Source organism: Humulus lupulus, chromosome 3 (assembly GCF_963169125.1).
Source record: "Humulus lupulus chromosome 3, drHumLupu1.1, whole genome shotgun sequence".
NCBI lineage: Eukaryota > Viridiplantae > Streptophyta > Magnoliopsida > Rosales > Cannabaceae > Humulus > Humulus lupulus.
In genome coordinates this window covers 26,178,677-26,194,383 of record NC_084795.1, presented here as the reverse complement: position 1 = coordinate 26,194,383, position 15,707 = coordinate 26,178,677, and the positions used below count along the sequence as shown (strand labels likewise).

The 15,707-nt window shown below is 29.7% G+C and overlaps 1 protein-coding gene across 1 annotated transcript; it reads right to left on the bottom strand.

The window, feature by feature from the left end:
• Positions 1-12,478: 12,478 nt before the first annotated feature.
• On the bottom strand, positions 12,479-14,573 carry LOC133822370 (flavonoid 3',5'-methyltransferase-like). The gene is made up of 5 exons (XM_062254677.1): positions 14,417-14,573; positions 14,221-14,306; positions 13,961-14,105; positions 13,682-13,813; positions 12,479-12,936 (listed from the first exon to the last, which is right to left on the bottom strand). The coding sequence occupies exons 1-5, from the start codon at positions 14,468-14,470 to the stop codon at positions 12,643-12,645; spliced, it is 711 nt and encodes a 236-aa protein (XP_062110661.1). The 5' UTR covers positions 14,471-14,573; the 3' UTR covers positions 12,479-12,642.
• Between the last annotated feature and the right edge of the window lie 1,134 nt (positions 14,574-15,707).

Below are 15,707 nucleotides of genomic sequence, written 5' to 3'. Positions count from 1 at the left end.
GCCTAATAAGAAAAAAATTAAGGGTTTTTGGAGTATTGTTTGTTTGTATTCGTTATGTCCCTCTCCTTTTGGTCCTTTTCTCTCAGTTTCGCCACTCTTATAGATATGAATGCCAGGTGGCAGTGGGGTAATTAACACACCTAAAACAACTTTACTTATGGGCTTCTTGGCTCATTGGCCCAAGGTGATATGGGTCCACTTTTAGGCTAAATGGACCAATAGAGAAAAGTGATAAAGTCGTTTTCAGACCAAGCAGTTTTTTTTTTTAGAATTTTTAAAAAATATGGGTTTTTAGCCGTCAATCTGCAAAAATATGAGAGTTAAATTTTTCTTAATTTATATGGAAAAATTTAATTAACAAAAACTTAGTTTATAGAAAAACTAGTCCCATTACAAATCAATATTAAACAAAAAAAATCAACAAAAAGAGGGGTATTATAGTAATTAACATAGTCAAAACTCATTCAGCCAAGCCACATATTCTCTTTCATTTTGCCCTAGTCGCCACCTCCCTGTCCTCCACTCGCCTGCCTCACCATCTCCACCATCATCTCCGGCCACCCACCCTTACCACCTGCCAAGAACACCCCAGCCGCACCTCCGTGAAACCCAGCCACCCTCACCACCTTAGGCACACACCTCCGTGAAACCCAGCCAAGAACACCTCAATCGCACCATCGACGAACACAACCTCAATCCACGCATCTCTACGCGATTCCATTCGCGAGCCCCCAAATCCAAAATGACGGGGATAGGCTGAGGTGAGGGATGTGCTGGTGGTGGTCGAAGGCGAGGAAGAAGGGTGGCACCTGGGCTGAGTGCGATTCGTGGTGGTCGGAGCTGCGCAAAATGACAGGGATGGCTAGGTTTGCAACGGGGTTTTGCGCGCAGGGGATGGGGGTTTCTGGTGGTGGTCGGAGGTGAGGGAGAAGGTTGGTTCGTGGTCAGATCTATTTTTTTTTTCTATCTTCAGATCTGTGGTAACTGATTACCTTCACGTTCTTTGTGTGTATATTTGTGGGTTCTTTATGGTAACTGGTTACCTAGGTTACTAAATCATACTTACTCTTCCTTTTCTTTTCCTTGAAATGTGATGCTTCTTTTCATTTCTAGTATGAGTGACTCGTCACCCCTCTTATGGTAGCTGGTTACCCATTTTATGGCAGTAAGTTACTAATCTCATTGTAATTGGTTACCCATTCTGATATATGTTACTTAACCTCTAAGACTATTTTTTACATAACTGTGAAAAATAAAAAAAGTAACTAGTTGCCCCTCTAGATAAATGTTATTTAACCTAGCTGTAGGATTTTTTTTACGTAACTTTGAAAAATCAATTAAGTAATTGGTTACCTTACCCAAGTTTTGAAAAAAAAAGGAAAAAAAAGTTTATAATAAATAAAAATAATAATAAACACAATTCATATTACAAAAAAAAAATTAATAAAAAATTTGCAAAACAACCATGGAAAAATTTAATATAAAAATAGTTATATAAAATTAATATAAAAAAAATCAAATAAGCTAAAAAAAATAATCGAATTACAAACATACCCTTACAAATTAATAAAACTTGATTAAGATTAAAACTATGACACAATCAAACTTTTATACAAAAATATGAGAAACTAAACCCATAAAAGTGAAATTTAAAAAAAAAAAGCTATAAATTAACTTTTCTTAAAAAAAAAACATATTTTTGTACAATCTATTCAAAATCTTATATAACATGTCATTTTCACTTTTTTTTTCTTCTTCTTTTGTCTCTTTCCCCTCGTTTACTGGTTTGCTATGCTTTTCAAGACCCATGTGCGAGCACGTGATGCCGGTGTCGGCACGAAAAATTGGAAGCCAACCTAAAATAAAACAACGTTAGTTGGAGTTGGAGTTGGAGCCCAGTTACCGAGTCCCCGGGAGGCCGGGATACCTCGGCTAATTGGCTTCTACCAACATAAAGTGGTTTTTGATGGCACTGCTGAATCAGATGTGCCACTCATTGGAGAGTAATGCTAGATATTAAGGGTGTGCACGATGTGGTTTGAACACTTTTTAATACACCACGCCACAAGTGCGGTGTGGTAGTTAGAACACACCGTGCGGTGTGATTTCGTTGCACCAAACCGACCAAACCAAACCATTTTTTGCGGTGTGGTTTGGGTGGTTTTTCACGGTGTAAGTGTGTTAAAAAATATGTGTGAGATAGAGAGGTGATAGGGAGGAGGCGCAAATGAGATAAGAGAGGAAGAAGTTGTTATCGTGTATGATGTGTTAGAAAATAATGTTATACCCTAATTTAAGTGAACTCCTAATTTAAGTGGACTCATAGTTTTAGATTGTGTTACTAAAAAATAGTATATATGTAAAGTTTAATTTTTTTTAACATATTTATAAGTATATGGTGCGGTGTGGTGCAAACCAAAATTTCAAACCGTCAAACTACGCACCGCACTGCACCACGCAGTTTAGCTAAGATACAAATCATACCGAACCATTCCACTTTTGACATCGCAGTTTGCGGTGTAGTGTGGTGCGGTGCGGTCGGTCGCCGCGGTTTGCCGGTTTAGATGCTCACCCCTACTAGATATATTTTCAATTTATATGTTACGATGTGTTATTGTTTGTAACCATATATTGTAAAATATGAGGGAGCAACCGAAAAATATAAAATAACTGATATTAATAACACATTATAGTGTGTAAATTTTATGATGAAATGAGAGAGTGGATGGTATTACTCAAAATAATATATATATATAATAATTTAAAAAAAATTATGTATAAAGTATGTTACTTTTTAAAAAAATCAGCCATTTGATGCGCCTATCCGAACTATAACTAGCATCAAACTTGGATAACATCCCCTGTTTCATATGCCATCATCTTTTTGAACTTGTTAATTTAAGATGGAAATTTTATGAAATATGGTATTTATTATAAACTGGATAAATATGGAGCTTTCAATTTTGTGTATATTTTATGATTTTTTCTTTTTTTTTTTATACATTTTTATGGTTTTTTTTTCCATAATTTTTTTTTATATAGTAATTGGTTACTACTGTATTAATTTTTAATAGGGTATATAATTATTTGGTATATTGTGTTTTTATCAAAATACAAATATGATACTTTTTATTTTCAATAATACTCATATGATACTTTTAATTTCAAAATAGTACATATTTGGTATCCTAAACTCAAATGTGAATAATAAAATTTTATCAATATGACCAAATTGTTATAAATTATATGTAATTAAGTAATTAAATTTGAATTAGAAACTCATATAATTGAGAGCAGTTTGATCATATTGATAAAATTTTATTGATCAAATTTGAGTCTAAGGTACTAAATATGTACGATTTTAAATTACAGGGGTACCAAATGAACATTATTGAAAACATAGGGTACCAAGTATGTATTTTGATAAAACATAAGGTACCAAATAAGTATTTATTTATTTTTAAATAACAATTTTGATATTAGTAACTGGTTACCACCATCAAAATAGATTTTTTTAAAACTAATTTTATAGTGGTAAATAGTTACCTCTGTATCACTAATAAACTAAAAAAATGGATAGTGCTAATTGATTATTACAAAAATAAGACTATTTTAATAGTGATAATCAGTTACTACCACATTAATTTTTAAAATAAGTAATTCAACATTAGTAACTGTTCATCGTAAAAAAAAAGAAAAAGAAAAATAATATTATCAAAATATGGGAAATAAAATCCATAAAAATACAAATGTTAGAAAATCTGAAAAGCTATATTTTGATAACATCAGTTTTTTCTCCATATTTATAAAAAAAACTAAGTTTAAATTTACCATAATTTTGTAAATTTCACTAATTTAAATAATTTCAGACACTAAGAACGTATTTGGAAACAATTGTATAGTTACTAGTTCGTGTAATTATTAGGTTAATAATTATATATTTGAGTAATTACATTATATTTTAAAATATAAAGTGTGTTTGGATGTCAAATGACAATTACTTATGAATTCTTATTGTCATGTTTGATAAAACAGTTAGTAATTACATAAAAAAAATATATATTATGTAATAAATACTATTTAAAATTAATATCAATTAGTAATTAAACAGTCTAATTACACTCAATTTTTACGAGATTATGATAATTAGAGAGTATAATTGGACCCCTCAATTATTTCAAATAACATAATTACTGAGTAATTATATAATACCACAAACACGTCCAATCTCACAATTCCATTTACATATTCGCTTTCCAAACGCCCAAACCATCTATTTTTCTAAATGCTTTTATGTTTGAAAAAACAATTCCGACGTCAGGCCTTTAGAAGGGTTTATTACAAAATTTTGGCACTCATAATAGCAGAGTTTTTGTAAGCATTTTTTAAAACTTATAAGAAAACAACATTAAAAATATATATGTATATTTTTGTATTTTCAATTGTACACAGGATGTCAGTCATATTTTTTCTATTAAAAAACTAAATACATCATTTTTATTAAAGAAAAATTGCTCTTATCGTAGCAAGTCATTCTTGATGTAGTTTTTTGCATCATTCTTCTCAACTTGGCAATTATCTTCAGAATATTTTAGTTCTTACTATAATTATTCTATGAAATTTGTTGTTTTCCCTTTGGGGCATCTATGAATTAGAACAAAATTCAATGAACCTGAAAATGCATGTAGCCAACCAAAACGAAACATAGCACGATAAAACAAAGTGGAAAAAACCTGTAAATGCTTGCTTTGTTATCTTAGATTCACTTTGGTAAAATTTTTGTTTTTAAATCTTTTAAACACAAAAATAAAAATATTTTTTTGTTTTATATTTTTTTATTTTTATAAAATAAAAATGCATTTGGTAAATATTTTTGTTTTTTTTTAAAATGCATTTAGTAACTTTTATTTTTATTTTTTGTTTTTAAAAAAAAACATATTTGGTAAACATTTTTTTTAAATGTTTATTTTTTATTTTTATTTTTTGAAGTAAAAAATATAAATATTTTTTATGACCACTATTTATTATTTTTAAATAAAAAATAAGAAAATTATAGTAAAAAAATATTATATTAATAATATCTAAGAAATTTTAAATTTCAAAACTTAATATTTATCCATGAGAAAGCACAAAATCAATAAAGTTTACATAGTAAAATAAAAATGTCTCATCTGATAAGTGTCCAAACTTAAAGTAAAGTATTAAACGAGTCATAATAATCAACTAATGTCTTTACTCAATCGCATTATCGTCGACTAGCTCTCTATATATGATCAGCAATTTCATCACGAACATAAGTCATTTCACGTATATGAGTTCTAGAAATACTGAACTCTACACTATCAGTCAAAGTTTCATACGTGCTTTGTAAAGTAGTGACATATACTTCAGAATTTCCTTCACCTCCATCAAAATATACACCCGTTTATGCATTTGTCCTTATAAAATTGTGAATCCCACAACAAGCAATGACAATGTACTTTTGTATTCTTAGATCATATGAAGACATTTGTTTTAGGATTGGAAAGCGAGCCTTCAAGACGCCGAAACACCGCTCAATGACATTTCTCAAGGAAAGTGTCGATAATTGAAAAGCTCATTTTTTTCCTATGGGATTAAGATCTGTGTACTGGCCAAAATGATACCTTTCCCCTCGATATGGCGAAAGAAAACCAGTCATGTTTGTATAGCCAGAATCAACAAGATAATATTTTCCTGATCTACCGATAATTCATGTTAGTTTTTACATATAGATATTTAATATAAATTAATGTCAATCAACATAATAGGTTTGATAAACACTTACCTTGGGACGACATTGGAAATCCATAATCTGAGTTTATGACACATTCTAGAAGAATCTGTGCATCATTAGCTAATCCTTCCCATCCAATGAACATACACAAATAACATTCTGAGTTGTATCTACTTTTCGACCTCAATATGGTATTTGTTCATCAGTTGGAACATGCGCAGAAATATGAGTCCCATCTATAACTCCAACACAATTCTAAAATACAAATTAAATGATTAGATTTATTTTTATTGGATATTGAAAGAAAGGAAAAAAATAATTCAAATTTTTGTACCTTAAAAATTGGATAGTATCTTGGATCGAATCGAATTTGTGGAGGAGTTACATCAAATGAAGGTGGAGTAATTAGTTCTTTGGATAGATGACATATTGCCTTCAAAACCTTCCTAAAATAATGAGATGTGGTTGAGGTGGAGTGTTGAAATCGTTCAACAAACCACACGATGTTGTTCATGGCCAATCACAAATAAGAATATAGCCATTTATTCTTCAATAGACAGATATCGTGAGTTCTTCAATAACTTTTTTTTTCCTTTAGAACACCACAAAATAGTTTGAAGACATCTTTGTTCATTCTGAACAAATCATAACACCTACTCCAATGGTCGTGCAACACCTCCATAATATATTCATGGCCTGAAAGAGCTGAATTTCTAAAAGGTTGCTTAGATAGATATAATTAATTATATTCCCCGCAAGCAAAATATAGCAAAATATCTCTAAACTCATCATCTGAATCGTCCAGTAAATTATCCTTGTTGAACCGAGCATCGTTTAAAGACATTTTATCCTGATAGTTGAAAAAAACTTTTAAATTTTACATTCAATATATAAAAGTATGTAAACACTCAAAGTCAAAGTCAAACCATAAAACAAAATAAGCAAAATAAGTCATCCAGTTAATAGCTAAACAAAGTCATCCTGTCAATAGCTAAACAAATTCATCTAGTCAATAGCTAACAAAGTCATCCAGTCAATAGCTAAACAAAACAAAAGTTAATAGCTAAACAAAGTCATCTTGTTCATAGCTAAACAAAGTCTAACATTTTCACTTCCAATTCAGCAACCAATCTATTCTCTATGCTCTGACATCTTTAGAAACATTGCTCTGGACACCTCATTCTCAAACTTCTCAATAGCTTTTACGTATACTTCTCCACTATTTCCATCAATTTGATTAAGAGCTTCAACACTCTCATCCAATAAGTAGTGTGATGTAGATGTTGCCATTGATCTCTCTATCAATTCTGTCTTTCGCTTTGTAGTTTCATTAAATGTTGCCAGTGCATCTGCCAAAGCTGATGAGAACTTTTCTCTTTTTACTAATCGAGAGTTCGAAGTGCCTGTTGATTTACCTCTTCTTTTGCTACCATCCTCATCAAAACCACTTTCTTCATTCCTAGTAGAAGGACTTATCGATGTTGCATCATCATCATTATTATCTCCATCATTAGAAGGACTTCGAGTTGAAGGATGAGCATTGGAACCGGTTGCAGTATTATCACCAAAGATAGTGCATAATTTTTCATAAAACTTACAACATTTATTTCTAAAACTTTTAGCAGACTTGTTAACCTTCATGAAATGAAATTATATTAATAAAATATACCAATACCTATTAAAAAAAATAACCATAAAATCCGATTTAAATAATTTTTACCTGAATAAGTTTATCCCAAACTTCACCAGTCGCACTAACTTCTCCAATCACTACATTGTATCCCATACCAGTCTCTTTCAGTAAAGACTTAAATCCTTATGCTTTTGCTTTAATTGATTGTATTTATTCCTTAGTTGCATATCACTATAATTTATTTTTGCTCGTGCACAAAGCTCTTCATTTATATATTTTCATGATTGCTTTGTAAAGGTTGTGGTATTCTTATTTCCCTTTGAAACTTCTTCTTCCATAAGTTTAATGATAATTTCTTTAGTCCAAACAGAAGTTTCATCATTATTCTCAATAATAAGAACTTCATTATCAACACCTGCCATCTAGGTAAGACTTAAGGATTCAATAAGAATTCTAAATGCAAATACAAGACTATTCTTAAAGATACAACCATTTCAAGAACAACAATAAGAAATTAGATTTATGCCATATATTTGCTATCCAAAAACAATACCGAAAACTAACCAGATGGAAAATCATTACAACAAGAAAATGGGGGGAATTAGACTCCCTCCAAATTTTTTACCAAGCTATACACAAAATGAGTTTAGCTCTTTCACTTTTCAACACAAAAGGAAAACCATTAGATGGAAAGATCATGCATGCCTCGAAATGGAAAATTGATGCTTCCTTTTATGCATTTTAGCTTTATTTTCTTATTTTAAGTTCTATTTTATTAGTAATGGTATGGCTATGTGGACAAGTTTTAGACAGTATTGCATGCATTATCCTTTCCAGCTAAAATAAATAAACAAATACAAAAATCACATTTAATAAAAAAAAAACACTAATAATATTCAGAAAAGTTCATATGAATGTTGTAACATAGAACTGCTTCCCACAATGAGTTTTTCCATCACAGGTCAAAAAACACGTAAAGCATATGAAACCAAAAATACCACTTAAACAATATCTTGGCATATCAGGTCCCCTGTTCTTGCAAGCCAAGTTATATGTAGAGACAACATAATTCATATCAGTTAGGATAAAAACTACTAGTACCAATTTTAAAAAGTTGGAAATTGCTCAGTTAGGCTAGTTGTCAATCTTCATTATTGGGGAACTATACCTTTTTTTTTTTAAGAAATAGGTCATTCTCATTACAATGGTGTCCCAAAAACCAAAAAGATCAAGCTAACAAACTGAGACAATCAACTCGAGACCAAGCAATTTAACTAAACTAGCTAAAAGAATGTATTGAATTAGATTTAAAATTAAGAAGGCTAAACCAATAATCAAAGTAGATTGATTATTATCCCTCTAATGTGTACGAAGAATAGATTGTATAATATATTCAAGACTAGACCAATAAAATACTTTCCAAGACTAATTTATATTGTTTATTTAGTTTCATGATGATTACTAGACCAACATCACTGGAAAGGATGAAGTACTTGCATAAAAACTATAAATCATAACTTTGAAGCCCTAGACTATGCATCTTAAGATCCAGGGCAAGGAGAATTCTAAGTTCATCGTAACATATAGCTTAAATGGAAGATGTTTGAAGCACAAAATGGTCTAAGCACTAATTTTAGAAACACCACTCTTTCAGTTTTCCAGAAGCTTGCGTCTTAGTACTACAACTTTCTTCTAAATAACATACTAGCTCATAACTTTTCTTTTATTTCAGACCATTAATGTTTAGCTATATTATCTTGACCAATTAAACAAAGCAGTGAGCAGAGGTGCTTTAGTTAACTTATGAGCAATATAACGGAGGAATTATCAGCACATCATCCAACTAGATTTCTAAAAATTACAGATCAAGACACTAGAACGACAAAATTACAAACCAATTTTCAAAAGTTGGAAAATGCTCAGTTAGACCACTAGTGCCAATTTATAAAAGTTGGAAATTGTGAAATTCATAAAACACAATCCGATCATAAAAAAATAGTATCTATAATTTGGCTTTCTGAATAATACACTCAAAATCAACATCCAAGATTATTGAACTAAAAAACCAAAACTTCCAACAAAGAGACAATTTCTCCAACTACAACCTCTAGATCAATGAACAACTAACTTATAAGAAATCATCCATCATGCTGGATCACTGAACTCACAACTTGTCTAATAGACAATCTAAGGGTCTATTAACTTTGTCTAAACTTCTCCAAAAAAATCTCTAACTACAACCTATAGATCAATGACTACCATGACCTTGCTAAGTGAACTTGCTCTTTACTCTTAAACATGTGCAACTTAAATGCACATCCTTATAATTTAATCGTATATTATTTCTCATCACTGACAGATTCAAAAGGAAAACTAAAAATTTGTTGCGCGATTCCTATTTGAATCAAAATTTAAGCTGTTCCAAGTCCACGATTTGCTCCTATGAGTTCTGGCTTCTGGGTTCAGGTTCTCATGGCAACCTACTTAGAATTTAGCTTGTCCCTTAGTATTAGTAATATGCTAGAGTTTCCAGCCTTAGTATTAGTAATATGCTAGAGTTTCCAGCCTTGCAAAGATGGTATGGTTCAGTAGCACAAAAAACAAAAGCTATAAACTATATATATTACAGACTAGCAGCCTATGGAGATGAGACACTCTTTGATTGGATCTATATTACCACTAATTTATAAACTTCACATAGCCTCCTATTTTCATTATTATGAGGAATACCTATGTATCTAAGCTCAATATTTTCTTAAAGAGCTACAATTCTACTCAATTTTGGAGATCGATATCTCATAGTGCAACGAAATTTAAGATAATCATCAAGTAAAACTTATATTGATGAACAAGTTTAAGCCTAAAAAATTATGTTTGCTAAACATTGTAAACAAATTCAGCCAATTTAAAAAATCACAGATCTACTCAAATTCAATTAATAAGCACGCGAACATATACAGATATAAGCCCAAAAATCAAAGAATAAATTGATTAACCAACAAAAAATAAACATTAACAAAGAAGTACGAAAAACAATTCCAGTGACCTTCAAAAATCATAAATATTCATACAAACTAAAATATTTAAATATTAGAATCATACTTTAATAGCAGAAAATCTTTTTATTTCGGTTATAACATTATTCTTGCACAAATCTAAAATTGAAAATGAGGGAGAGAAACAGATCTTAGAGACATGAAAGATGAAGAGAAAGATTGAAAAATAGATTACAAAGATAAGAGAATGAGATAATAAATTTATCTGAAGAAATCAAAGTGGAGAGTTTGAAGAAGAAATAGCCATTGATGTGCTAAGTGATGAGGACTATGGTGCGTGAAAAAGACGAGAGTAAAAAATAAAAAATGTATTTTTAAATTTATTTAAAAGCATCAAATTTATATTAATAAATTATAAAAAAAATAAAAAATAAAAATAGATTACCGAACATATTTTATTTTCACATTTTTAATTATTTAATGATAAAACTAATTTTAAAAGGGTTACCGAACAACCCTTAGTTATTTCTTAATTTGTTTCTAGATTGTTGCTTTGTGTGAGGTTGGTAGTAAGTACTTTAAGGTTGTTTATTTGCTTATTATTTTGGATAGTATAACTTATAGTAAGGATCATGGTGGTTTTGACTTGATGGTCACTTTATTGATTGTTGTTGTCGTTTGCTTGTCTTTTGGGATAATAATTTACCATTTTAACTTATAAAATACTATATTTAGATTTGATCTTTATTCTTTATTTCTTTATTGAATGACCCTCGAATGACAAAATGGAAATAAAATTTACATCAAAATTACTATACATATGTATATATATATACACAATAAAGGTTAAGAACATAGAATAAAGTTTTGTGAAAATGATACGGTGTACAGCTATAGTAATTATTATTATTATTTTTTTATCTCTGTATGCCTCTTTTTAAAGGCCATAATCTTTCAAGTCATTTGTGCCTTTTCTCTTTAAGCATCTAACCTGAATAGTAGTCATTAGATGACATGCGTTGTGTACACACTCATTTTCCATTAACTAAAAGTGAAAATGTAATGCCCAAAAAATTTGAAGGTGTAAATATGCATAAAATACCACTTGTTCATAAAAAAGCATAGAATTTCACTAAAAAAAATTAACTAGAAAGACTTTATTGTTATTGCTTTTTATAATTAAAGTACTTGATTGTAAAATAAATAAGTAAATAAATAATATACTTAAGAACTGAATTGTCAAATAGAAACAGCCTTTATATAAAAACACTCAATATAATCAATAAATTCATAGCTTGGAGTCAAGTGCCGCCTAATTTATAACAAAGAATCCAGAAATTAATTAGTGACAAAAATCATGTTCAGCAATATTGAATTTTCAAGCCCAGTAGTTGGCTTGAATTAATTGGGTCGACAGTATTTTTTTGGTTCTTTTAATAATTTTTTTTAAAGGGTTATTCATAAAAAATTGGATAGCCAATATGTATAGTGATTAGCGACTGTAAATCCGAAACAAAATAGTTAAACGAACTAATAAAATATAAAACTTAAGAATTTAATGATCAAATTTCAAATGGTGTAATAATTAAACGAGCTAATAAAACATAAGACTTAAGAAATTAGTGATCAAATTTCAAATGGTGTGATTGTAGAATTGTTATCCTTGCTATCTATGACTATGAGGGCATATTAATCATTAGTGAACATTTTTTTTTATGAGTGTTGTTATTTGATATCTTGAGGTGTCCAATACCACATAAGATGACACTCTATGATTAATTAATGATACTCCATAATTCTTCTTAAATTCAAATAAGTAAGACTCAATATTAAATTACACTAATGCCAACACCTCAGTGTGAGACACGAGTGGTGCTTCTTAGCAATTATTTTTTTTACCTATTCACAATGTTGGTTTTGTGTCTTTATTCCCGTGAGGGAAATCAAGTGGCTCATACGTTAACAAAACTTTGATTGTTATTGTTTATCTTATGATGACATTGCTAGTTGTATTACCAATCTGAAACGTCTTGATTATTTTAATGAAGTTTCATCACTTTTTAAAAAAATAAAAAGTAATAATGACCAAATAAATAATTCAAATTAATATATCACTCTTATTAACTACTATTTAATCATTCAAACTCGAGAGAGCATCAGCCATTTATTTGGCTTGCATTATTAATTATTAATATAAAATAAGACAATTGTTCAATCACACCTATATAATTACTCAGTTAAGAGGTATGTGATCAAAGTCAATAGAGTCGTCTACAAAGAGTGAGTCCATCCCCAACAGAAACAATAGATGTCTCAATACGAGAATCATTGGCTAAAAAAATATTGACCTCTCTTATGATTTTTCTGGTAGTCTTAATAAAATCGTCCATTTCGTCTTCATCAGAAAGTCCTACAGATCCATACCATAGGGTATTGTCGTATGCGATCACTCCTCCAATCTTAACAAGCTTCATAAGTTTCTCATGATATTCTATGTACCCATCCTTGTTGGCATCCACAAATGCAAAATCAAAACTCCCTACTTCTTTCTCCTGCCCAATATTGTAGTATAATTTATTAATTAGCTAGTCTTTTTTATTTAAAAATTTATATATATTATCATAAATAGAGTATACTAGAATTATATTCCACTTTAGTGGATTCTTATTATAATGTATAAAGATATTGTGAGAATAATTAAAGTTGACCAGTATCTTTTTAATAAACAATATTCAATAAATAGTTTGCTTTTTAGTCTCGTGCTCATATTAAAATACAATTTTAAAAATAATTATCTATTTTGGTTTTTTTTTTTTTTTTTCAAACAAGACTTAGAGCAACTCGGATCTTGCGTTATATTTTATGAGCCATTTTTAACTCAATATCTCAATAATTTATTATTTTTTATGGAAGTATGTTAAAAAAAATCAAATAATAATAATAATAATAAAAATATAATTTAGCTAGCATGCTCTTTACATTTGAAAAGTAAAATAAGTAAAAGTTAAAATAACTTTTTCCAGTGATAAAAAATACAAAATAATTAAGTTACTTTCTACCTATTTTAGATAGAAAATAAGAATTCGCTAGTATAGTGGGAGTTGCACTTACAATTAAAACATAATTAATAAATAATGATGAAAAATATTCATACATTATAAACAACAACAATTTTTTTTAAATAAAAGTTTTAAATACCCAATATTACACTATCTCTCATCATAAAAATAATCTAAGTTTGTGTTATAATAATAATAATAATAACAACAACAACACATGCAAAATGAGATTACTTACATTGTTAATGAGATCATTAAGTGCGGATGAAGCCTGAGACTCAATGAAATTAATTTTGTGGTCAACACCAGCTTTCCGAATGAAGGGTAATCCAACTTCATATGCTTCTCTATTTAGATCAATGGCTGTTATCTACAAATTAACCCAAAACTCATGATTATATAATTGGATTTAAAATTTATTTAAAAACTCTTGATGACAACACAATTAATCAATATTTATAAGTAACCCCATATTATTTAAAATCAATATTACTTATAATCATAGAAAAAATCCTACTTTGGCATCTTGAGGAAGAGCAAGAGCAGTTGTAAGAAGAGAATAACCAGTAAACACTCCAACTTCAATTGTCTTCTTAGCATTCATCACTTTCAGAAACATCGATATAAGCTGACCTTCATCCATTGGCACACTCATCGGACTCCTGCCATTATAAATAGATATATAAAGAGAAAAAATTAAATTAAATTAAATAAAATATTATTATTAATTAATTTAGTTCATAAAATTATAATTATAAATATTTAAGAAAAAAAAACCATAGTTTATAGTGCTTGAGGGTGGCTTCCCTCAGCTCCTTCAACTGCTCATGTTCTTTTGGATAACAATATGTTTCAAAGATGTACTGCATGCAAAATCATACCATAAATACTAAACCAAAAACATTACTTTTGAAGCAATAGTAAATTAATAAATATACACAAATAAATTAAATATTATATAGAAAATACGTACCTTCAGAAGGGCTGGGGATTTGAGGATACCCTTCTCTGGTATAGCTTCTGCCATTTTTGTCCGTTAAAGAGGAAAAAAAATACCCAGAATGATTATTAATCCAAATAAACCAGAGGAGTTTAAGGCTAAAACAAGGGCAGAATTGTTACACAGTGTAGCTTTGTTTTTATAGTAAAAGGGTGTGTATTTTCAGCGATTAAAAACTAGCATCTTTTTTAGAATAATAATTAATTTATTTATAAAAGCTAAAAAGAATTAATAAAATTTGATTTTAATAATATTAATACACGTATTTATCACGTGATTTAGGCGACAGGGAATCAAACAAAATCAATAAAGTTAGGCATATGCCTCGATGAAGCTTCAGGCAGTGATGACTGATGTGACTTTGTTATCACCAATATATTCATCAATCTTCCTTTGAATCGTTTCTTAAAAAATTAATAAAATAAAGAGATTGTTTGGTACAGCTTCTACTTCTATTTCTTTCTAGAAAGGAGAAAAAAATATATTAAGATTTTAAGTTCTTAGTTTAAATATTTTTTTTTTTCATATTTCTTACTCTTCAACTTCTCAATGAATCGGTAAATGCACGCAACCAATCAATTCAAGCAGCAATGGACTGAAACTTGAAAATAAATGGCTATAATGGGATGTAAAAAGCGATTGGGTTAAGATTAGGGTTTTATCTTACAATCAATTAGTATTATAAACGAACTCTTTTATTTATAGGAGTATTGTATTTTTTTTTGTTGTATATTTTCCATGTGACTTTTTTACTTTTAATACATTTACCCCTTCAATGGAGTTTCATGAAGTGTTACTGGAGATTCATAACCAGTTGGAGCAGGGACCCTCGTTACAATTTTTTTGGAGAATCTAGACTAAAAGGTATAAATGGTTGTATGGCCATGTTCTCTGGGATATAAATGCAGTAGTCAAAGTGGTCTATCAATAATAGTTGGCAACCTCCCAGGTGGGATTTTTAAAAGTTAATATTGCTACTACTCTATGCAAGTCGAGCATGATCGTTGGGCTTGCCCATTTTAGGTATACCTTATGAGGAGTTTATCCCTCTCAATGAGAAGTTAACGAAGGGTGATTCATATTGTTCTACCATTTCTGAACTTTTGAGGACCCACGCTCAAATCTGTGACTATTTGAAGGGTAAGGGTGTATATGACTGTTCAGAGACTTTGGATGTATCCTGGGGTCAATGGATTGAATATTTTTATCGAGGGCCGAAGATTTTTGAAGGCATTAAAGAGAGCTTGAATTCTGAACCCCCTAA

Bases quoted from the DNA above. Each gene is read 5' to 3' on its own strand.
- LOC133822370 (XM_062254677.1), bottom strand. From the start codon at position 14,470: ATGGCAGAAGCTATACCAGAGAAGGGTATCCTCAAATCCCCAGCCCTT. The intron at 14,106-14,220 runs GTTTTTTTTTCT...TTATAATGGCAG, and splicing joins CTCAAGCACTATAAACTATG to GAGTCCGATGAGTGTGCCAA. The intron at 13,814-13,960 runs GTAGGATTTTTT...GTTAATTTGTAG, and splicing joins CTCTTCCTCAAGATGCCAAA to ATAACAGCCATTGATCTAAA.